The sequence below is a fragment of the Centroberyx affinis genome, unplaced genomic scaffold, assembly GCF_046629955.1.
Source record: "Centroberyx affinis isolate AG114_WGS23_722 - 3 ecotype Tasmania unplaced genomic scaffold, CSIRO-AGI_Caff_v1 ptg005188l_1, whole genome shotgun sequence".
Taxonomy (NCBI): Eukaryota; Metazoa; Chordata; class Actinopteri; order Beryciformes; family Berycidae; genus Centroberyx; species Centroberyx affinis.
In genome coordinates, this window is record NW_027282579.1 from 238093 (window position 1) to 263578 (window position 25486).

A 25486-nucleotide genomic window follows, 5' to 3' on the forward strand; every position below is an offset into this window, starting at 1 on the left:
TACTGCAGGCCGCATACTGAGGCTTTCTATTCCCATTACTCCACCAGACCTAAACTCCTCTCCCTTCGGGCTCCCCAGTGGTGGAATCACCTTCAAACTCCAGTCGGGACAGCAGAGTCACTCCCTTTCTTTTGCCGCGAGCTATAAATACATTCTCCTTACAAAATAATTATTTTCCCCCCGACCCCAAAATGTTACCAAAGCAATTATATCTGAAGTAAAGAGGGTGCAGAGAGATAAAGAAAGACATATTTCTGGGCTTAAAGCTCTCTAGAAGTTGAAGAAAATATAAGGGATGCTGGAGGAAAGGATCTGGGGAGTGAGAGAAGGAAATCAGAAATACTTTTGGGTGGTGCAATCTGGGTGAGGAAGAAGCCGTCCAGCACGCTCAAGGCTCCTGCACATTTTCCATTTCAAAATTCTTACATTTAGACCTTAATTTCAGACCCTTAATTTCTTGAGTGAGATTTCAGGTTTGTCAATTATGATGATTGATGAACGCTGACAAGAAGATGCATGCTGATATTGGCTGGACAATTTGACTGTTAGGTCAAAGTAAACAATTAAGTTAAGTAAAATGTATCACTCTATAGCTGAAGATTGTTTATCAAAACAACAAATATTATGCGAAATTATGTCTAGTCTTATGTGGTTCAGGACTAAATGTTTTCCTATACTTTTCTACATTCAGACATTATCAAAATTGTGCTTTCTCAAATTTCCAGAACCAGGTAAGAACACTGCATCCGGAATATAAGTCATCCTCTGTTGCAGTGAAACGACAGTTGCACAAATGTTAGGCTGCAGTTTTAACAAATGTCGACAAAACTGGAAAACATGTTGTTTTTGTGAGCTTTGGCTGTGTCACTTCTCTTTAGTGAAACGGCTTCCTTGTTACTCCCAGGCAATAACTTTGACAACCAACAACAAGTTCCCAGATAAACAGCATTTGATTCAATGTGCACAGCAGGAATAATAGTAAAGGTAATAGTTTTGTTTTGGCATTAATAGCTGTGAACCTCTTATTTCCGCAGTGTGCTAGTGCTTCCATGATTCAGCACAACCTATCACGTCAGCAGGAAATGACCTTTCAAAATATTCAAACTGAAGGCACACTGCACCAAATCATGGCAACAATTCCAGGCAATGGGAAATAGCCTATGGACAATGTTAAAATTTAAATGTGATGTATGAGGAAATGAGCCAAAACAAGAAAGATCAGCGCTGTTGTTTTCCTTTAACCCACCTCCCTCTGTGTCAGCTTCTGCTTGTCGATCTGCTTGACCTTGGGGCTGTTGGCCAGCAGGTGGCGTAGTTTCACATAGCTCTTCCACAGCTTCTGGTACCTGTCAACAGTAAATAAGGAGGCGTCAGGCTGACGGGAGTCTATCTTCCTCACTCTCTCCCTCTTTGCAACAACACATCAATATTTCATCTGTGGCTCGCCCGATATTAAACAACATCATTTAACAGTGGCCCGCGGCCATTATTCCATTAGCTGCTTCTGTGTGAGGGCAGCAGAGGGAGAAGATTCCCCCCCGTTTCAGATGTTTGGCGGTTGAACTGTAGGGGGAACAGAGTTCACGCACATACTGATTGGCAAGTGCTATCGGTTCACCGTGGTTTTTTTCCTAGTATGAGCTGCAGTCATGCAACATTTGAGCGGCCCTGACACATGGCACGAGAGCTATCTCACAACGTGCTTCCCTCTTATTCTCATTTTCTATGAACCCATTGTCTTTTGTCTCATTTGCATTTGAAAAGAGCAAGGGAGTTATCGGCAAGGTGACATGTAGCCACCATTCTAACCACCTCCCCTTTCTCCCCCGTCTCTCTCTCTCTTTTCAATCACACCTCCTGATTGATGGACTGAGGGCCGAGTGTGACCGTTCTGCTCCCATTCAGGAGACTTTCTCCTCATTTACCAAGAGTTATTCAATTATGATTGGTGGTGGGGGGGAGGGGTAGGGTGGCGGGGTTTGGGAGAGGTGGGTGTAGGGTGGTGCACTGAGAGGGAGAGAGGGAGAGAGAAAGAGACAGAGAGAGGGAGAGAGAGAGAGAGAGAAGGAAGGAAGGAAGAGGAGGGAGGGGGTACTGTGGAATGGAAGAATTATAGAGCTTTAATAGTGGGGACTTCATTAGAGACTGAGACGGGGGAATGAGACGGCTTTACCGCCCCGATTATCGGCTCACCACCACCTCCGTACTGAAGCAGCCCAAGCAGATGAGAGAGAGAGGGGAGGGGGGAGCGAGAGAAAGAGCGAGAGACAGAGAAAGAAATGGAGAGAGAGAGGAAGTATATCCAGCCTGGGAGGCCCCCTCGTCCCCAATCCGCTTCAATGACCTTTCCACAGATCCGCTGTGTGCTCTCGGGGTAGCACTGCCGCCGCTCCCGCCACTCCCTGCACATGCTTTCATTAGCATATGCTGCCTCTTTCTTTCTGTTCCCTCTCTCTCTCTTTCTCTTCCTCTTGTCTCGTTCCATCTCTGCCTCCTACTCTCAACCTCCTCTCTCTCTCTCTCTCCTCAATTTCTCTTTTTTTCTCCGTGCCAAGTCGCTTCCCACCTTCCTCACTGTCATCCCTCGGTTACGGTCTAACCTTCTGTCCTTCTCTTGCTCTCTCTCTCTCTCCCCCCCCCCCCCCAGTCTATCCTTCCACCGTGTCTCTCACGCCTATCGTTCCATCCCTCTCTTGCTGTCGTTTTCTGTCACCGTCTATCCTTCCATCCCCGCTCTCTCTTTCAATCTTGACCTCCCACACGTCCTCATTCTTGCCTCAGCGGTCCTGATAGAGACAGAGAGGCTGGAGTGGCGGCCCCGCCCCGCCCCCCCCCCCAAACACAAATATGTCCAGTGGGTTGCCGGCGGGGAGGAGGAAGACAGCACAGCCTCCTCAGTCTCCTGCACTAATATATGCCGCCACTGTGTCCGAGGCTCCCTCTCTGTGGCATTGCCACCGCCACCGCCCGCAATCAACGGCGAATCCTGCCCTCGCTACACGCATCATTAGCGGTGGTAGGAAATCCTCTCCGCCGGTCTCTTACTATTCGTTTCTGCATCCGCTAATGATGTCCCCGTCCGTCCATAAATTTGTCGTCTGCTGCTTTGAGAGGTTTGACATGGCGGCGGGGCACGCGGGGACGGGCGGACGCGGAGACGGGCAGCCAAAATGTAGCGGCGGGGGAGAGAGAAGGGGACATTAGTCGGAGGACATAAGCAAGCTAGCGCTGCCTAAATGGATTTTTATAATGATCATCCTCTCGTTTGCATCTTCATCACCATCGTTTCCCTCCTCTGCCTCCTCCTGATTGTCCTAATCCAAGACTATAGATTTGAATTTGAAAGAAGCCAGTGGGTTTAAATTTAGAATGTGCAGACAGAAATGAAGTACCGGTACCGGTACAAGTGACTGACTTTTGATTGGCGCTTGGCGTGTTGTTGTTGTCGCATCTCTGAACACCTCGGAGAGTACAGCTGAGATGATCTAATACACTGCTTTTGTTAATTATGCAGCAGCACAGTACAGTATTCCCTATCGAAGCCCAGTAGCATGTGTGTGTGTGTGTGTGTGTGTGTGTGTGTGGCATTACTATTCACAAGACATAAACCGTAGTTCCCGCGGCGAAGGCGCCCAGCGGAAACCCGGGACCCGTGACGACGCATGTGAAAATGTCACGCCACTCGTTTTCTCATCCTTCTATCCCCCTTTCCGTCTCTGCGTCTCTCTCTCTCAACCCCCTCCTCTTCGACACACGCCATTCTCACTCTCCTCAACGCAGTACATGAAGGGTTCTGCCTGCACCGTGTCCTGGGAGAACGGCGGCGAATAAGGAGAAGAGGGAACGAGAGAGACGGAAGACGGGGGGGGGGGGGGATCTGGTTAAGTGTGTGTGATATTTGTGTGTATAATCTTACTGAGGGTCTCCGGCGTAGCTGAGCTGAGCGGGCCGGATCCCAAAGTGAACGATGATGGGGAAGGTGATGACATCCGGGTTGAACTGCTCCCTGTCCAGTTGGTCGATACGCACCGAGCTCGGCTTCTGGAAAAAAAAAAAAATAAATACACACACCACAACGTAAAGCTGCAGCTTAACTCATGCTACAGGATCAACACATTCCTAGCTACAAGGGAGCCATCATTCAAATGTTATCTACTAGCAATATGTGCAATAACAAATAATCCATGCCATAAGGGTTGTCTGTCGCAGGAACGTAATCAGATAGGCCCAGATTCTGCTTGTAGCATGTGCACAACAAATGATAAAGTGATGTCAGGAACAGCGAGCTAACTTCTAACGCTCTTATCAGGGAGGAGATTGACAAGCAACATGTCCTCAGTCGACTCTCAAATCACAGTTGGCCTGTCAGGCATTTTGTGAGATCAGAGGAAGGGGCTGTAGCATAAGGCGTGATGAGCTAAACAGCAGATGGCTCGAGGCTCGCGCTCACCTTGACATTAGCCGCGCTCGCTCGTCACGGGTCGCAAACAAACTTTGATTTGGGAGCGAGAGGTCACAAACCAACTTTGATTTTTTTCCTTTAAAGCGACATAATCAGGTTTGATTGGCTCGGTGATTGCCCTGTTGACAGGACTGACGCGAAAACATTGTAAATGCCAAATTAGATTCTGGACCATTTAGCGTTCACTGATTCTTTACCTATGCTTTAATGCGACACAGTTGATTGAAGGTTGATGTTGTTTCTCCACAACCGTGCAAATCATTTGAGTGTTCCATGTTTGATTGCCATCGACCTTTGATATACAGTAGTACCTAACCTTGACATAGCACAATAGGTGACAAATTTGGAGTTGTCAACAAATTTCATTGACTTTCATGGCCCAAGTTGCCATCAAGTTCATTTGCGTTATTACAGGGAACGAACACATTTTCCATTTTAAAATAATCCATAGTTTCTCCAGATTTTAATTTATTGGCAGGGCAACATGTCAACTAAGCCATAGCACTCAATAGCCGAAGATCATTATTCACTTCATGTGGCATAACAATAGTTTTACAAGTACATAAAACATGAAGTGATAGATGTATCAGGACTGGACAACAATATTTTCCAGGCTTTTTCCAAACTTAACATCTGGAGTAATTAAATGTATTTTCTATTACTCTTCCAGGCTTTCCAGACCTGCGTAGGAACCCTGGATTTAGGTTTAAATAACTACTTTAGTTATTAATGCCTCACAGCCCCCCACCTCATCATAAAAGGCCTCAGCATGACAAGGCAGATGACGGGATGGCTGACCTTTCTCTTTTCACCAGATAGGGCAAGACTCTATACATGACCCTTTTAATAGACTCTGTTTGACTGGCAGACCAATCTCTCACTTGGGTCTAGGGATGGTGTGCTATTACAGACCCACATATCTGGAAAACCCAAATGTAACGATTCAGTCCTGCCAAGAAGAGGCCTTGACTCAATAACTCACCCACACCAAGGGTCATGCAATCATGTCCATTGTTCATATGCAACCTTTTAGCTAGCATGACATCTTCACCCTTACCCAGATACAATTACATCCTTTAAAATACAGGCCAGGCAAAAAGGTTAACCAGCTTCATCTTGACATGAAAGCCTCGGCACGAATAGCGTTGAAGACAACAAATGCCCTTGGAGATAATAGGCGAGGTTGCTCATGTCATAGGCTAACAAGAGCAGCCTCTGTCTCTCGCGGCGCCGGGGTTGGGGGGACGACAAACGCCCTTGAAGCCGGCAGACGAGGCCGCCTCCTGTCATAACCGGCAAGCCGGGGCCTCACCATGCCAGGGTTGGTGACAATCATGCCCTTGCACTCCTCGGCATATTTCTGCCACTCCAGCTCCTCCCACTGCAGCATGTCTGCGATCTCCTCCTCGGGGACCAGGGGCTTGCTGCTGCGCAGGAGGTAGAGCAGCACCTGATGCATGGATAGCACCTCCTTCCCGCCGTCTAACAAAAAGATGAAGACAATGTAGACTGAACGCATACATGGACAGAGGCAGAAAAGCACTACCACAAGGCACACACTGCACTAGGGCTGCACAATTAATTGAAAAAAATATATATATACATATATATATATATAAGTAGAAATTGCATTCTTGAGAGCTGCAATTGTGAGCTACAAAGAGCCTATGATTTTTTTGTGCGGGGAAAAATGTTTCAGATAGCTAAACCATGCATTCTCTGGCTGTGCACAATCCCTGGCTCACAAATCAAGGTTCATGTTGGAGAAAACCTTTTAATTCAAGTACCTGGCGTAGGTGCGCACCCACACACACACACACACACACACACACACACACACACATATAAAGCAGAGAGAGAGTGACGGGCAGGCACATGCACACAAATAACCCTGATACATGCATATGAGGAGAATCAACAAGGTCAAATGGACTCGGGTTAATAGACACTCATGCGATTGATTGACCTCCATTTAAGTGTTCACATAGACAGACGCTCACACAAACAGCCCCTGAAAATCTATTGGCCTCTCACTCCTGGAAATGCATTAAGACAATAACAAATGCATACCCACACACTCTCTCTATCACTCTCTCAAATACAACAACACTATGCTCTCACTTTAACCCCCCCCCCCCTCTCTCTCTCTCCAGATCACATCAAAAACATTGGATTGGACTGCGCTTTTCTTTTTTGTTTTTGTTTTTGCTTTTGTAAAAGAGGCAGATAAGTGTTTGCAGTACACTAAATTGGGAGCGCTAAGAGAGAAATTGTTTTTTGATGGAAAGAATGTAGGTGGTACAGCTGTCATAACAAACACTGTGGCAATATCACAGTGCACCAGCACCATCATGTGTATCAAAGATGAATATCATGCAGCTGCATAGTAGTTCGGTCTCTCACAGTGGCTCCCGTCATTGCCAAGAACACACCACAAACATCAAGGGCTACATACGCAGAAAAGCTTGGAGTAAACATCACCGGAAACACGCAGGCCCATTTTCTGTTCTGGTGCATGTTTAAATTTGAGAAGCATGCACTGCCACAGCCGACCACAAGAGAGAGATAAGCGGCAGGGGAAAGCAGCACAGGCTCTATGCGGGTTGTTTTTGAGTCTCACCAGGTAAGAATCGGACAAAGCGGGGCATGAAATGGAACCGCTGGCATCCGGAGGCCTCGTTGTCACAGTCTGGACCTGGTGAAAGGAGCAGACACAACCTGAGGATACAATCTGAGACACTTTTCATACAGGTTTAGAGACTAGGACTGTACATTTATGGCCAAAATGATAACCCCAATTATATTGCTAGATATTCTGATCCCGATTCACAATTATTTGCACTGATGATTTGTGGAACAAAAGATTTACATTACTGCATCTTATATCAACATCTTAACTATCTGTCAAAGGAATATGATTCTTTTTCAACAGACTGTTTATTACAAGAACAGTTTTGCAATTTGGCATAATGTCACTACAGACTGAGCTTCTGAGGCAGTTAACCAAGACACCATGCAAGCAAGAGGAGTGAATCGGTGCTGGTTGTCGATGAACAACCTGCCACTAAACATGCCTTTCTCTCTTTCTCATTTTGTATGGGAGTTTAATGTTGCAGGGCTTATCTGGAAACATACAGCAGCACATTCATCTGGATTATGACTTAAGTCCTTTACCACAGTAGTAACATCCGCTGGTAAATTCGACATGCATATAAGATCCACCAAGTAACACTGTTGCAACTGATAATGTAATAACTGCCAGATAATGTAATAGCTTGTCAAAATGTAATAAAAATGTCCCACTAAATGGGTTGAAAACTTAATAATACTTCAAAAGTGGCATAACATATTTTTAACTGATGATGTAATAATATTGTTGACTAATAATTTAACATATTAACTTATTTGTGTTATTACATTATTAGTCAATATTACTATCATTACATCATATGTGACGCCCCTTAAGAAGTAATAAAAACAGGTTAATGCAATAATGTTTTGTTATTACATTATGTAAATGTATTACATTAACAGGTTTTACTACAGGGACATTTTTATCAAAATACTACATGTAATAACATCTGAGAGTTATTACATTTTCAGTTGCAACAAGCACTAATTTCTGTAAAAGCTAAACTTTTAAAACTGGTTCACCTCACCAATCTCTTTTCACAAAGATACACCACAGGGAGCGGTAGCAAGTATTAGGGACGCACTGATAAGAAAATTGTTGGCAGATTCTGATTGTTTATAAAAACATCTGACGATACCGGTACCGGTAGTTGGCCATTTATGCCTGTTTCTCAATTTCAAATACACAACTACCAAGTGATGTTGTGGAGTCTAATATATATTTTCATCAGCGCTGTTCTAAATACAGTAAATGCCTGACCTTTTATGATCATAGCTATGAAGGCTATGAAACAGTAAGGAAGATGTGGAAAACAAAAATACATACGCCTACAATGTTCTGTGTGGCAAAGTATCTGATAGACGATAAAAATCAAGTGAACTGAATCACAAATAAAAAAAAACATGTAGGAGGGTAGGAATAAGAGTGGTCGGATCACAAAGTGGACGGTCCAATTATAGCTTTGGAGGCTGATCCATGGGGGGCGAAATAAGCGAGACCCGACACAGCAGAAACGTAAACAACAATGGTGGCGATGGAGTATGGCAGCGTTAATTGTGTCAGTGAAGCCGTATTTTCTGTTATTTCAGAATTTGAAGGTGTAAATGCATTTAAAGAACAAATAACTACACTGAAGGCAGACCTTTTAATCAGAGGAGAATATGTTGTTGCTCTTCCTTCCTACTGGATTTTCCTAGATATGTAGGTGGTGAAGAAGAAAATAAAAAAGCAGAGAGGGGGGAACCCAGTACTCATTGTTGTGTCTCTGTTGGTTGCACTCATGGTGGACCAGACCCGCGAATGTGCAAAACTGGCTGTCACTTGGGTATCAGCTTGGTGTTAGTAATAATGACTCATATCATCCACGGACATTGCCAGAGTGTTTTTTTGTAGAATCTCAGCTGCTGAATGATAAACAGCAGAACATGCGCTCATCTACATTGTATCAAAAAACATTGTGTCTGCTTCATATGACTCGATCTGATTTAGAGCTGCAAGGATTAATCGATTAATCGATTAGTTGTCAACTATTCAATTAATCGCCAACTATTTTAATAATCGATTAATCGGTTTGAGTAATTTTTTAAGAAAAATAAGTCAAAATTCTGATTCCAGCTTCTTAAATGTGAACATTTTCTGGTTCCTTTACTCCTCTATGACAGTAAACTGAATATCTTTGGGTTGTGGACAAAACAAGACATTTGAGGACGTCATCTTGGGCTTTGGGAAACACTGATCGACATTTTTCACCATTTTCTGACATTTTATAGACCAAACAACTAATCGATTAATCTAGAAAACAATCAACAGATTAATCGACAATGAAAATAATCGGTAGTTGCAGTTTCAAATCGCAGGAGGCGCAATATTTGTTAAAAGGCGAAATGTGTGTCAAAATACCATTTTAAATTAAATATTGTCGTGCTGCAGAGATGTCCTGGCCTACACATCATATTCTACAGACTTAAGAAAACATCTTTGTTTGGTACAGATCCCCGCAAAAACCACACTATAATAATTTTAATACGTTTTTCAATGAAAATGAGAATAATGATGTAAAAATGATCATTCCTTCTAATATCGCAAATCATATCGCAATTGCAATATCAGTCAAAATAATCGCAATTAGATATTTCTTTCAAAATCGTTCAGCCCTATTTACTATTATCGGCCGATATCTACAGTAGGCCGATTGATCAGTGCATCCCTAAGTGACATATGTCTAATTTACCAGTAGACTTCTAACCTATTCAGAAAACATCTTACGTCACTGTATCTTTGCCAATAAGCAAGGCAACATCAGTGTGTCAGGATTCGCAGTGGACTTTGATGTGACGCTTTCTGCCACACAAACAGAGGAAGAGAGGATGGCATGCATCAGGCAGAGAGGGACCTGAACAGATGCGTTAGCGGAGCGGCAGCCAGCCTGGGCTGGAGTCGTACCTGTCAGGTTCCAGTCATAAAGCTCCAGAATGTCCTGGAACAAGTAGGAGGCAAACAGCTCCAGGCCTCGGACGCAGTAGTTCTGGACACAGCAGAGGACAGGGTTTACAGACAGGACCGCAGGCGCCAGGGTGCACAGACATACACTACCAGTCACACGCATTCTTCTTTATTTTTACTATTTTACACATTTTAGAATAACCGTAAAGACATCAAAACTATGAAACAACACAAATGGAATTATGTAGTGACCAAAAAAAGTGTTAAACAAATCAAAACTATCTTATATTTTAGATTCTTTACAGCCTTGATGGAAGGGCAAAGGCTTTGGAAAGAAATTCAAACATAGGCATCCACCTCACTATCTGTATTTGTCTAAAAAGCACATTTCAAGCATAAGCCTTTATATTTAAATGGCTTTAAGAGAATGAAAAACATAGTACATTCAATCAGGTGGGTCCAAATAGGGCTGGACGATAATTCAGTATTATCGTTTATCGTCTTTCAGTGGGATTATATTGTCATGATATGGTGATTTTGGGATATCGAGATGCACAATTCTGCTGTCTGAACTGATGAGAACATGCTAATTTTATAGTATGGTAGGAATATTATGTTAAAATTTCAGTTTAGTTTGACATCAGTTTCATTATGATGAACATTAATTTGATTATTTAACGTGATTTCACTTATGTGAGCCATATCGTCATATATATCGATATCGAAAAAAAAATATCGAAAGAAATACTGATTTCAACCATATCGTCCAGCCCTATGTCCAAACATTTCACTGGTAGTGTACATTCCCACTCTAAAAAGGCATACTGCCACAAAGAGCACCTCAAAGCAGCGCAGATATGACCCCCGATAAGCAAATCCAGTTCTCCAACTTTATCGCATAAGCCCTCTTATCAATGTAATCAAGCGTTGCGGGTTAAAAAGAGCCTCTTTTTCCCCCCCTTCTCAAGGGATTTAGCACCTTCACCCGCCCAGGCATGGAGGTGCGAGGGTTACGTGTGGCTCAGCTGCGTTCAGAGCCGGCCGCTTGAGATAAAAACAAAGAGGTGAGAAAGGAGAGAGAAAGAGCTGGGAGATAAAGTGGGGTTTTACTGACCTCTGGTGTCATCTCCTCTATGAAGTGAATGGTGTAATCTATGTTGAAGCGGATCACACGGCACAATGGAATCTGTGATGATGAAAGGGACAGAGGAAGACAAGAAAGACGGAGAGGCTGACTCATTACCATGGCGTTAGGCAGAGGTTACAGCTTTTCAAGGAAACTCATTAAAACCTCATCTCTGCCGTGAGGCCGCCGCGGAACGGCACGCGCGCTCGGCCACACGCATGTACTCTCTCTCACACACACACACACACACACACACACACACACACACACGCATGCGGTCACTCATATCTCGGCCTTGAATATCAGCGAGCACACAGGAAAACATGCAGATACAAAAAGCACGACACAGGCGCGTACAGACACCCAGGACATGTACACTCACTCCCACACATGCATGCACACACGCAGGCGCCCACGCACATCTACTCTGAAAATTAAATAACTTGAATCTCGCTAAATAGATAAGCCCGCTCTTCTGTGCTTAATCTCCCTAGTTACATGCTCTTTGTTGTCTGAGCGCTGGGGTCCATTTTAAGAGATTAACCTGGCAGCCACATTCGCTCTTGCCCATCCCAGCGGCTAACTAGCGGGGGGCTAATATCGCCACGCTCCGAGGTTCTTAATCCCCACACCGCCACAAAGCATTTACACCAGCTTTTAACAAAGGTCTGTTTAAATTATCCAGTTCAAATCAGGCCTAATCCTCGGAGTTCTTTTCAAGCTGGATGGATATTGACCAAATATGTTAACACAGTAGTTTATTATTCCGACACGCGGGAAAGTACACAGACGGATGCGTGCACACGCACACACACACACACACACAGAGAGAGAAACACACACACACACTTCCAACAAATTCCCCACTCTTTGGACCAACCGGGCTTTGTCCCCTATTGATTTCCCATCCCCCTCCCCTAACTTCCTCCTTGGGATGGGAGGCAGGGAGCTCAGCAGCTACAGAGGGAGAAGGTCCTTTTAACTGCGGACCTCTGTAATGTCTGACAGTCACTGATGGGCCTTCAAAAGCGAGGGAGAGGACTTTGCAACAAGGTCAGCACAGTGAGAGAAAAGAACTTTGTCTCGGCAACAAAGAAGCCGACCCGACGCCAGAAACCGATTTGAAGTCGGCTGTTATTTTTGGGGAGAGCGGGGTTGAGGAGAGGGGGGGGGGGATTTTTCACTCAAACGCTGACCTGAATTATTTATGTTGTCTTAACAGACGTGTCTGCAGGGAGGATGGGATCCATAGGCAGCCCACTCTGAGCTGACTGAGCAGAGGTTGGCCCCGTGGAGAATAAAACGGAGCGTGGACCTGCGTGCCTTTTGCAGCAGCGGAGCCGCATGCATGCAGGCGGGCCCACACATCAGAGAGAGAGAGAGCAGAGGATGGGATTCAAAGCGGGCTTACGCTAGTGAGAGGAGTGTGGGAGAAAAGGGAGAAGCCTTCAAACAGGTACTCGTGGTCATCGTACTCGATCACCGTGGGCCTGTCAGTCTGGCGAGCACAGAAGAGAGCACACAAACACACAATGTTACAAAACGTTGCAGCTTAAACAATATTACATAAGTGTATAATGCGATGAAATAATAATACAGTGATTAATGCTGCCAAGATGTCAACATTTTACCATATAACACGATTAGGAATGGGACAATATAGCGAAATTCAATAGATTGCAATACAAAAATGTGACAATGTTATGTTATTCTGTTGTAGTAATCACAAATGAGACACTTCACCATCACAGTTTCACAAGCTCTCCATCCAAATTCTTTGATTTGCACTTTGTAATGACATTTTCAAATTGTTGTTTACATTCTAGCGAGCCAATGCCATCACTAGAAAGATTTGTGGCTCAGGGTATAAACAGAATTCTGCACAGTCAGACTTTGCTGTCATTGAACTTTTATTTATCACATCGTATCGTGGTTGTATCAAATCGTGAACCGCGTATCGCGAATTGAATCGTATTGTGAGATAAGCATATCGTCCCATTCCTAAATACTATACAACAAATAATCCAATACCAAGTAGTAGAAGCAGCCAAAGACTACAGAAAAATACTTGAACTACTGAATGATTGGATTCCTACACAGAGCACAAACTTTCAAGTTAACCAGCACTTGTAATTTTTCATGATGTTATATACTTCAGAATTTGATCACTGGGAAGCATCTTTTTCATATAGTAATGGCATAAACATTACCTATATATTCTTTGTTGGGTTAGCACTTGCAAGCGCCACTGCTCTGAGTTTAGGGTCTTGTGGAAAGGGTTAGGGTTAGGGTTAGGCTTAGGGTTAGGCTTAGGGTTAGTCATACCAGGAAGTTGGTGGGAGGAGACACAGTGATCCTGTAGTGGAACAGTTTTCCTGCGTTGTTGTTCATTGGACGACATGTCTTCACAGGCTGAAAAAGACACACAGTGCATACTTATAAAAATTACATATTCCGCTTTACAATAGAGTTTAGCACATTATGTTTGTGTGATTTGTTCTGATATTGTATTGCACAGCCTTGTAAGGCCATTATGCATTTAAGGGATTACAATTACGGAAAGGAAACTAGCTTTTTGTCCACAGGCCACAGTGACTGATGCATCCCCAAATTCACCAGCCACTTTCTCCATTTTACCAGCCAAGTGGATTTTTTAGAATAGAATAAGACCTGCAAATAGCCTCATGCCTGGGTGCCTGGGTAAGTGTCTTGTAGAGTAGAAAGCTAACCACAGCCAAAATGTACGAGCATTTATCTGGTGGCTGGTGTTAATTTCCCACCCTGTGCACCCCAGTTAAAGGGGTATTAAGTAATCTAGACCTTAATATTTTTTTAACTGGGCGCTAACGGCAAACACCAGGAATTACAACACTGATAGAACTTATCTCCTCCTACACAAGTGTCCACCAGCCCTTATGGTGGCCGGCAATTAACAAAAGCAATAAAGTCACAGTTTATAATAGATGAGTAAGCTACCTAATTAGAGCAGAGATCCAACAAAAAGATCTAATGAACAGGTAATATATGACAATGCAAAATATTGTAATCATAATACTGCTTTGTCATTTGGTTTTTTTTTTGTCTTGTTGGACAACAAGGCTTTTCACCCTTTGTGATTCTGGTCGCTCACTCACAGCACCATGCTCCATCATTAAGCCGTTTAAAATGTGACAATGTGGGAGTTTTTGTTCCAAAACAGAGTCGGGGCCGGAAAGAGAGTTATGAAAGCCAGAAATATCAGCAGTTGGCAAAGTAATTGTTGAGTCATTGGTATTGATCAACAGCCCTATCAAACCCCTGCAGATGTATTGTGGTAATTTTGCGCTGTGGGACAGTAAAGATCTTGCTTATTGCCTCTTTAACACAGTGGAATAAGGCAATTGTAAAGCCAGGTGCTGCCACGGAGCGTATACAGAATACATATAGGCTGAGTGGAATAATGTCCTTGCCCCCAGTGTGGCAGGACTTCAAGGTTATGAAAGGGTGATTTATTCATGGCAGATCATACCTCCTCCCCCGGGTAGATGCTGTGGCGGATCCCTGTACGTCTGGCCTTGGCACTGCACTTACACAAGGGACCATCATTCATCTGGACAAACGGAAAATACGTAAATCAGACACAATTGCTTTACTTGCCAAGTTCAATACACAGCTCCTAAACATTTTACATCTCAAAAAGCTCTTCCCAGACCTTAATTTCTTGACTGGATTTGCAAACTTTGGTCAGTATAACAATAGGATGTATGCTGATAGTGGCTAGACAATACAAATGTCAACAAGGTCAGTGGTTCTCAACGTGGGGTCTGGGCCCCAACCAGGGGTCCTTCAGGGGGTTCCAGGGGGTCCCCAGCAAATTGATGAATTGTTAAACTTCACCATTATTTAATTTACAAGAAGTGAACACCAGTCATGGGATTCTGGACAAAATCATATCTAACATTGAAAATATCTATCAAATGTCATATTTGGGTCCGAGAGACAAAATCTCATCAAATACAGTTAAAAATTCTACTTTATTCTATTCTATTTATTTTTTATCTAGTATAGTAGTTGTAGTGTAGTGTAGTATAGTAGTTGTATAGTATATAGTAGTTGTAGTTGTATAGTTTATAGTAGTTGCAGTGTAGTTTTTGTGTATATATATATATATATTTTGTAATTCTGTGTTCTGACTTTTACCTACCTCATTGTGTGTGTTTTTCATCATTTATGTGAATTGCTGCTGCAACGCTGTAATTTTTCTTTGGGGATAAATAAAGTACTATCGTATATCATGTATCATCATCATGTATCATGTATAGTATCTATCTATCTATCTATCTATCTAAATAGAGGTCTGTGGCCCTAATGTGGACTAAATTAGGGGTCCTTGATTGGTAAGGTTGAGAATCACTGAACTAGGTGATAGAACTCTATATGCTCTATACTCTTCACAATAACATACTGTATATCACACAACGTGAAAAGATAGACAGCCTATAACTACATAAAATGTGTAGAGATATGTGTGTATCGGGACTGAACAACAGTTCTTCCATATTTGTTCCAATATTTGTTTATGCAACTGCCAAACATTTCAAAAGAAAAATCCATTCTCAGATACTTTTAGATATCATCCGTTTGTGATGTTCAATGCATTCTGGGAGTTATTCTCTGTGATGAAGAGTTGCAATTGACTTTTTTGGTGTACCGACTGTCCCTCAATCTGCTTCAGTTAGTGATTTCCTACATTTCCCAGAATGACTTTCAGAAACCCCCAGAGAACAGGCCTGAACTAGCTGCTTTCAATCAAAGATGAGTGAGTGTATGGGCAGATATATAGCCGGAGAGTGTGATCCTTCAGCTGTGGGTTACACCTGTCTATGATCACTGCAGCTTTACTCAGAACACGTCTTACAGCTGCATTGCATTATGGTCTATTGAGGGTACTGTCAGTGGACAAATTGGTCTCTCTGCCTCGTCTATAATGGATTTCTCCCTGTGTGATTGTTGCATGTTGTTGCCAAATGAACAAAGCCCTTGCTCTTTGATTCTGAGGAGCTGATACCAAAACCTGACATTTACCATTTATTCTCTGCTATCAAAATGCACTGTGGCTGCACTGCAAATGTGTGACGTCTCAATGTGACGTCACACTGTCTATTTTTGGCCATTTATATGCAGGAATAAGAAAAGTGAATCACCAAAGGAACATTGCAAATAGCTGTTTTATAACAGTGTTTTCAAGGTTTTTTCCTTTAGCTTTTCATACTTTTTAATAATAAATAATAAATGTAATAATAAATGTAGGAGGACTTTACCTTGGTGACATTGGTGCAGGGACACATCTACAGTATATACATAATGTTATATACAGCACACTTACATGTACATTCAGTTCAAGGGGACAGTGGAGCACATGCAGACACACATGCCTCTACATACATTCAGCATTCAGTCACTGTATGCATTCAGGCTGCCACTTGAACAAAGTAGCTTTGATAATAATAACATAATTGCTGCCGAAAGCAGCTACCGGAGCGAGAGAGCATGGAGGGTTTTTAATACATGACACCAGAAGCCCTCTAGTGGCCGGTCTACGCCACAGCTCTTCCTCTGCTTGAGCACTGCATACTTACACTAAAATATGATATTAATATCATGAAGTAGTACTGATGAGGTGAATGCAGATAAAAGCCATTACACCTTTTTTAACTATGCTCCTAAACTGTGGAACATCCTCCCAAAGAATATTAGAGAGGCGGGCTCTGTAAGCATTTTCAAACAACTGCTAAAAGCTTATCTTTTCAGCTTAGCTTTTAAATAGCCTTCATTTTAACTGTTTCTGTTCAGGATCCCAACAGAGCTGACACGGGCAAGTACAAATTTTCATTGGTCTTGTCCGGGTAATGCTTACTTGCATGAGTGAACACTATATGTGGGGGGACAGAGCTTTACCCTGTATGATTCTCATCCATCTGTGGATGGTCTGTGGAGGTTTTTGACCAAGAGGAGAATCTATGATTCTCGTCTGCCTTAGGCAGTGAGATCTGACGTAAATATCAGATCAAGAGTAGAATCAGGAAGGACAAGGGAAAGGAAAATTAAAGAAAAACATATGGGTTCACTCACAATGTGCATCTAAAAGTGGGAGTATTTGTTGTGTTCTTTTATCTTTCTAGTTTACTTGATTTGATTCTTTTAATGCAATGCATTTTGCTTGTTCTTTTATATGAATTGTATCTTTTTATCTGTCTTTTATCTGCCTTCTATTGATATAAAGCACTTTGAGCTGCATGTTGTGTATGAAAGGTGCTATACAAATAAAGGTTATCATTATTATTATTATTATTATTATTGATTTCCCTTATTAAATCTACACCAATCACAAAGGAGATGTAGATAAAAAGAAGCAGATAAGCGAGAGAAGGATGTTTAAGATTTGAGACAACTGAGATGTGGATTGTGCAAAAGGGGCTGCAACTCCCAAATGTCTCAAATATTTTGTACTTTCAGTGTAGTTCCATTATGTAAAAAAAATATTTTAATGTCGTATCTCAACGTTTTTTAAGAAGTCAGTTTAAAAAAAATACGACATTGATCCCTGCAAACTAAGATTTGAATATTTGTATTTTATGGCCCATCCCTAATACAGGATATCATACGATGTCTTTCGACACAAAGTACTAATGGATTCTTAACCATTACGATGCACCTGAGTGTTGGTCTTTCATCATTCTGTTCTACAATTGATTGTTGATCAGTTAAATCTAATTAGGCCCATTCTCTGTAAAGTCGTTTGAGAAATGGCTGTGATAAAGGGCCGTATAAATAAATGAACTTTAACTTGATAAGGGTGACCCACCTGTCCTGGGTCGTTGTACCACAGCTCCTCATGCAGGCGGTCTGGGTGGGCTTTCTTCCGCTTGATCTCGGCGATGACGTCGAAGACCTCGGAGTCGGAGCTGCTGGAGCAGGAGCTTCCTTCGCCGTCCGACTCGCAGTCCGACTCGCTACTGCTGTCGTCTGGAACCGCCATTCCACCAACAGCACAGACGTCTTAAATCATTAGAGCGTTCAAGAAAGGTTAACTTAAATATTATGGCTACACACTGTATTAACTCATTGATTACTTTATACACTACCAGTCAAAAGTTTGGACACATTTTTCTTTATTTTTACTATTTTCCACATTTTAGAATAACAGTAAAGACATCAAAACTATGAAACAACACAAATGGAATTATGCAGTGAACAAAAAAGTGTTAAACAAATCAAAACTATCTTATATTTTAGATTCTTTAAAGTAGCCGCCCTTTGCCTTGATGGAAAGGCAAAGGCTTTGGAAAGAAATTCATACACAGGCATCAACTTCACTATTTATATTTGTCGAAGAAACTAATTTAAGCAGAAGCCTTTAAATCAAAATGGCTTTAAGAGAATGAAAATCAGGTGTGTCCAAACTTTTGACTGGTAGTGTACATATACACTTTGAAGTTACATTGTGTTGTTACAGCGTTACAAGTACATTATGTATTAGGGAGGTTTTCATCAAGTACCTACACAGTAATATTGTGTTTTTCAGTAGGTTAATACACTGGAATAAGGCCACTGTAAAGTAAAGCGTTACTAGGAAGGTTATCCATACAATATTGAAAGTCTCTCTACCAGACACTGGAAAGCTTCAGGCCTGTTCCTTTTATTTTTATTTCCTTCATGTTTCTTCAGAGTAACAACAAATACCTTGGAGTGAGTGAGCTTTTCAGTGTGTGAGAGGATATATTCACTCTTCAAATATTTAAGTATATTGCAAATTCTGTTTTGCTAGCTGACATAAACTCTAGACTTAAATATACAGTATCTATGGGAATGAAGGAGCAGCAGGGTTTCCAATGCTGACAGTCACACACACTCATCATTTCTGTCACACTTGTCACTCTCCCTCCTGGCAGAGAAATCTCACACCACAATGAGAATAACAATTATCCAAGCCAATTGAATAACTGTTGACTGTGAGCTAAATAAAGACTTAAATTCATATTCGCATTTTAACATAAGTACATGATTGTGAAGTCAGTGCCCTCAGCAACACATTTATCAAATTAGATCTCCCTGAGCATGATTTATATTAGTGCTGCGCTGAAAGAGACAAGAAAGTTGGCAGCCCCGCAGATAATATCGTAAACAGTCGAGCACTGAACTTAATCTCTGCCTCGGCTTAATGCACTACTGATATGTGGAGCCGGCAAGGTTTTTAGCATAGCAATGACAATACATTGCCAACAGATGTATTAAACATTTGCATTTTAGTTATTTAGCCGATGTTCTTATCCAGAGAGACTTACAGACTTACAAGTGAGCAGGTAGGTTCAATTATGGAATCACTCACTGGCTGCTGCAGGCATGAAACACGCAACCAATCAGATGCTGGACAGTCTCTCTAAACACTAAGCCAGCATGCCCCACCCACTATAAGGGCTGCATGATTACAACTAATATAATATTCACAATTGTTTTACAACGTAATCCTAACTACTTTTTGCATTCATTTGTCTTGATGTTTGAGCAACAAAACTATTTGACTGTACTTTTGACATCATCTTATATCAACATCTTCACCACTTTCAACTACATTCTAAATTAAATTCAATATTTCAATGTTGCCACTATGCCAGTGATCTATGGTTAGCACTTGTGGAGACTAAAACTCTGATACATGCAGTGGTGGAAGAAGTACTTAGATCTTTTACTTAAGTAAAAGTAGAAATACCACAGTATAAAAATACTCTGTTACAAGTAAAAGTCCTGCATTCAAAATGTTACTTAAGTAAAAGTACAAAAGTATTAGCATCAAAATGTACTTAAAGCAACAAAAGTAAAAGTACTCATTACGCAGAATGGCCCATTTCAGAATAATACAGTATATATTATATTATTGAATTATAATTATTGATGCATTAATGTGTAAGCATCACTTTAATGTTGTAGCTGGAAAAGTTGGGACTGATTTCCACTACTTTATATACTGCTGGGTAGTTTACAGTAATCTATAATAATATATCACAATTTATTAGTTGATTATATTTTGTATTAATAATCTGAATCTGCAAAGTAACTAGTAACTTAAGTTATCAAATAAAGGTAGTGGAGTAAAAAGTACAATATTTCCCTCTGAAATGTAGTGGAGTAGAAGTATAAAGTAGCATAAAATGGAAATACTCAGGTAAAGTACAAGTACCTCAAAATTGTACTTAAGTACAGTATTTGAGTAAATGTACTTAGTTACTTTCCACCTCTGGATACATGCATATAGACAGCTACTTTTTCAGCACTACCAACCTGGATCCTCATCTAGTTTGGTCTTGGGCGGTTCCCATTTGGGTCTAGCCTCCTTGGCTCGCTCCTGTCTCTTCACCAGCTCTTCCTCGAAGCGCTCGTACAGGTCCCGCAGTTTACTGGTCCCCACAACCGTAGAGTCTCCCTGGAGTAAACACAGCTTCCATTCAGCTCCAACACAACACATGACAGTGCCTGACAAGGACATGTGGCCGAAACATTTCAAGTCTTTTTCAAATTTGAAATGTTAAATAGAAGAATGGCAGATATTATTAGAGTGCCACAGTCATCTTTTTTTTTTGTTTGGATTACACTGCAAACTAGTTTGTCTGCACACCAACAGTGGCATTGTCAGGCTGCTCTTCATTGATGTGTACTGTACTGTAGTGGTGCATGGTTTACAGGAGTAAGCCTGAGGTTTACTCTATATTTACTTACTTTTTATAAAACTGTAGCGAAAGGGTACAGTGACCAGTGTCTTTACTGCAGTGGGCGAACTTAAAGTCCCCATGAAATTAACTCCTATTACTTTTACTTCCTGGAAAACACAGTATCTTTAATGATGACATCATGCTGCACTAGTAGGCATAAATATAAATTCCAAACAATAAAACCATCAGATTTTTTAACAATCCCGCCCCTCCCATCAAATGTAATAGCTTTTCTCTCCCAGACTGATATTCCATTGGTTTAGACTTTTGAATGAGGAAACACGTCAAGGAATCAAGGAAGTAAAGATGCCGTTTCATGGGGTCTTTAAGCAGTACAAAAACAGACAAACTAGCAACTGAATTTAGCATTGAGATGATGAAAAATGGCCAACAGTACCACTTGGTCCATGGGGTCATTGGAGTAGTAGTTCTCAGCGTGGGTACAGCGGATCCAGGCCGGTTTCAGCAGCTCCTCCTCCTCTTTCTCATCATCCCCTTTCTCCTTCTCTCTCTCCTTATCCCTGTCTCTCTCTCTTTCCCTCTCCCTCTCCCTCTCTCGGTCTCGGTCTCGGTCTCGGTCGGTGAACGGCTCCTCAGAGTCTCTGCTCCTGAGCGAGGTGTAGCTGCGCTCCCTGCTCATCCCGGAGCCCTCTGACCTCCGCTCCCTCTCCTCTTCCCAGCGGCCGCGTTTCCGCTCTCTGCTCGTCGACCGACTGCAAGGCACAAATAACAGACGTGAAGTGATCAACGAAGCACAACTAGTCATAGCACACAAGTAGTGCAAGTACACTATATTACTTATTATTACTAAAAGTACACCTTCAAATACAGCAAATCAGTGTTTCCTGTAGAGTTTATTTTTGTAGAAGAGGAAGGAGGCAGTTTTTGGTTCTGAGACCCAGGTTTGCTCCTAGTTCCAGTAGATGTTGCAGTTTAAAAATGGCTCATATTTGGATATTTACATTATGGTATATGGACAACTGTGCTGCAACTAAAATGATTTTGTCTGGAGGGGGAGGGCCTGTGCAGTAACTAATAAATAAAGCGGGGATTAGTGTTTGGCAGTAGAGCTGCAATGATTAATCGATTAATCGATTAGTTGTCAACTATTCAATTAATCGCCAAATATTTTGATAATCGATTAATCAGTTTGAGTAATTGTTTAAGAAAAATAAGTCAAAATTCTCTGATTCCAGCTTCTTAAATGTGAATATTTTCTGGTTTCTTTACTCCTCTATGACAGTAAACTGAATATCTTTGGGTTGTGGACAAAACAAGACATTTGAGGACGTCATCTTGGGCTTTGGGAAACACTGATCCACATTTTTCACCATTTTCTGACATTTTATAGACCAAACAACTAATCGACTAATCGAGAAAATAATCGACAGATTAATCAACGATGAAAATAATTGTTAGTTGCAGCCCTATTTGGCAGTGATTATAAGACACTTGATGGGAATATAAAAGTACCTTCGAGGCCTCTTCCTGTGCCTGTCAGGAGACTGGGATCTCCGACTTTCTCTGTGACGATGCCTCTCCCTGTGAACACACATGGTTCTGAAATTAATCTACATTTCACACAAATCCATATCATTCCAGACAGTCACCGTCTTTCAGAACATGCATACACACTCTTATCTTATCGTACCTGCTGCGATCCCTGCTCCTGTGTCTGGGTGGAGTCCGGCCTCTGTCGTACTCAGACCGGTACCGCCCCGCCTCCGGCCTGCCGCGCCTGTCCGGACTCCGGCCCCGGTCCTTCCTCTCTCCAGAAAACTCCATTTTGTGCCTGTCACCGTGGCCGCCGTAGCCGTAGCTCTTCTGCCTGTGGTCGTCGTGGCGATGCCCTCTCTCTGGAGACCGCCTGTTGTCCAAGGGCTTCTCGTACTTGTACTGCCCCCCGTGCCTGAAGCCGTGGTCGGGTTTGAACGAGGCGGGGCTCTGGGTGTAGCCTGGGCTGAAGGTGGGAGGAGGGAAAGGAGGGTGGGGAGGGTGGGGGTAGTTCATCGAGTAAGGGGGGTGGTAGCTCATAGACTGGGAGGTCATGGATGGAGGCATGGGCGGGTGTGGTAGCGGTGGCGGCGGCACAGGGGGCATCATGTAGGGGTGGTAGGCATTCTGAGCGGACGCCTGCGACCCTGCCGCGGGGCCGCCCGAGGAGCTGGGGAGCGGAGGAGGAGGAAAGTTGGGCGGAGGTTCAGGAAAGCCCTGGCGCACGGGAGGCTTGGGGAAAGGCGGGCGCACCGGGCACTGGTTAAGAGAACTGGGAGTCTGGGAAGGCGCCGGAGGAGGGTAAGGCATAAAGTCGGAGTGCGGAGGCATGTAGCCACTGTTTCCATGGTAGCAGGAGCCGGGAGGGGTCTGAGGGTCGTAGTGGTACGGGGGCACAGGAGGCTGGGGAGGGGGCGGTCGCAGGTTGGCGGGTCGGTAGTTTTGAGGAGACCCGTGCTGGCCGGGGGGCATTCCTCCTCTGGAGCCCCCGCGACCCTGATGGAAAGACATGGCTGCAGATATGACAGAACAGTGAAATTTAGTACTGATATCCTCTTGCATTCCACACTACAGAAACATAACCTGGAATTTGACTAAATGGGCCCAGATAATGCCTCGTTATTCATAATATTCCGTTTTGAATAGACACGACTATCTCACACACAACGATGGCTTAAGGCAGTGGTTCACAACGTGGGGTCCGGGGACCACCAGTGGTCCTTGAGGGGGTTCCAGGGGGTCCCCAGCAAACTGATGAATTGTTAAACTTCAGCACTATTTCATTTACAAGAAGTTAACACAATTAGAGAATGTAGAAGAATGACTGTTTTGATCAGTTTCTCTGTTATCTCTCTGCCTACAATACAGATAGTCATGGAATTCTGGACAAAATCATATCTGACAATAAAAAATATTCTTAGATTTGGGTCCGAGAGACAAAATCTCATCAAATGGGGGTCCATGGTTCTAATGTGGACTAAATTACAGGTCCTTGATATGAAAAAGGTTGAGAATCACTGGCATGATGCTTTCAAACCACAGGTGTAATCAAATGCCAATAGCAAATGTTTGTTATTTAATAACACAGAGCCATGTCATGTTTTATAGCTATTGCTAGTGATATAGTTTAACATATAAACAGTCACCAGTCTCTGGCAATAGCTGCCCATTGTTCAGTGAACCTGCGCATAATATTGACGTGAGCTCCATCAGCTACAATAGCTGACTTCATTTACCATAAAACACATAAAAACAGAGTAACTGACCGGGTGAAGGGTCTAGCTAGGCACCGTAAGAAACGAAGACAGGCACTCGTCTGGTTCAATATCATTTTTTTGGCTGCCTGTAGCTAGCTAACAGCAGCAGTTGAAGTTACCGTAGCTATGGTTATCATGCTAGCGGGCTGGCTAGCACATCCTCGCCATTAGTATGCAAGATCTTACCTTCCGAAAACAGCAAGCACTAATAACAGAAGAGCATCAGCCTGGCCTCAAACGACACTGTTTAGCAACCTGCAATGCTATCGTACTGTCTCATACAGGGCTAACAGTACGAACCTATACAAATGATCATAAACCTTTACACGCTTTGAAGGGGTGCGCCTGTTTCTGGTCGGAATGCTAATGGAGAGGAACGCGGCTTGACCAATCAGATTCAGTCATTTTGTCGTTGGCCAATGAAATGGCGTTCTGATTTGAAGGCTTTCCCCCCGGACCCGACCATGTAGCGCACAATGTAGTAAACTGAGAGAATACTGTAATACAGTTGAGCTTCATCAGTGAGTTTCTCTCATTTCATTTCTCTCATTAGTTACCTTACTTTACAGCACCCTTACTTTTACTTATTTAAATGCTATATAGGCCACTTCCCATTGCATGTCTTCATTTATGAAACTTTTTATGAAATATCATGTGATCCTTGTGAGAAACCAGAGATCAGTGGTTAAGCACAGTCATTATTAGACTATTTAGTGCTCTAAATCGTGAAGGGAGACACATAATTAAAGGGATTGCTGCCACTAAATGCTATGAGTTAATCTCATGTCTCTCCACTGTGTATTCATTATTGTAATTCAAATATCCTGTCCATCATATAAGAATAGGCTTTCAAGTTTAAATAGCCCAGCAAAAACTTGAAAGCAACCACCAGTGACTGCACTGTGGCACCTGTGGAGACAAAGTAGGTCCACCACTTTCTTTGTTTACAGAGTGATTTATTGGACTGATCATTCTTTCATTTTGATATTTAGTGACTGGCCTTTCAGTACAAAGACTGAGTATATGTGATATCTAAACATGAATTTTGTAAAAGACATATACTGTATTAAAGTTCCATTTTCTATCTAAGCTCTACTAGTCAGGTTCAATGTACAGTGACCTATGTGAATATACCCAATATTTAGATGGACAATTAAATTGCTGATTGTATCTTAAAATAAAAAAAAAAAAAATAAAAACGTAATAATCAAAACAGATGGTCAATGAAATAATAATAGTCTGTACTTGCGCTGTATAACCACCAGAGAGCAGCACAGGTTTACTGAAGCTGAGTGGTAATGCACTGAAGCCTCATCACCATGGAGA

General features: G+C 42.4%; 1 protein-coding gene across 1 annotated transcript in view; it reads right to left on the minus strand.

Moving 5' to 3' along the window:
* drosha (drosha ribonuclease III) overlaps positions 1-24481 on the minus strand; it is a 90046-nt gene extending 65565 nt beyond the window's left edge. Inside the window, exons 1-15 of the mRNA XM_071546227.1 lie at positions 24347-24481; positions 22561-23416; positions 22383-22451; positions 21307-21622; positions 20482-20623; positions 18008-18168; positions 14672-14752; positions 13489-13575; positions 12575-12661; positions 11152-11223; positions 10038-10119; positions 7083-7157; positions 5775-5944; positions 3917-4041; positions 1247-1346 (exon numbers count right to left, since the gene is read on the minus strand). Of these exons, the coding sequence (XP_071402328.1) occupies positions 1247-1346; positions 3917-4041; positions 5775-5944; positions 7083-7157; positions 10038-10119; positions 11152-11223; positions 12575-12661; positions 13489-13575; positions 14672-14752; positions 18008-18168; positions 20482-20623; positions 21307-21622; positions 22383-22451; positions 22561-23414 (2421 nt within the window). The 5' untranslated portion in view covers positions 23415-23416; positions 24347-24481. The remainder of the gene's footprint in view (positions 1-1246; positions 1347-3916; positions 4042-5774; positions 5945-7082; positions 7158-10037; positions 10120-11151; positions 11224-12574; positions 12662-13488; positions 13576-14671; positions 14753-18007; positions 18169-20481; positions 20624-21306; positions 21623-22382; positions 22452-22560; positions 23417-24346) is intronic.
* Between the last annotated feature and the right edge of the window lie 1005 nt (positions 24482-25486).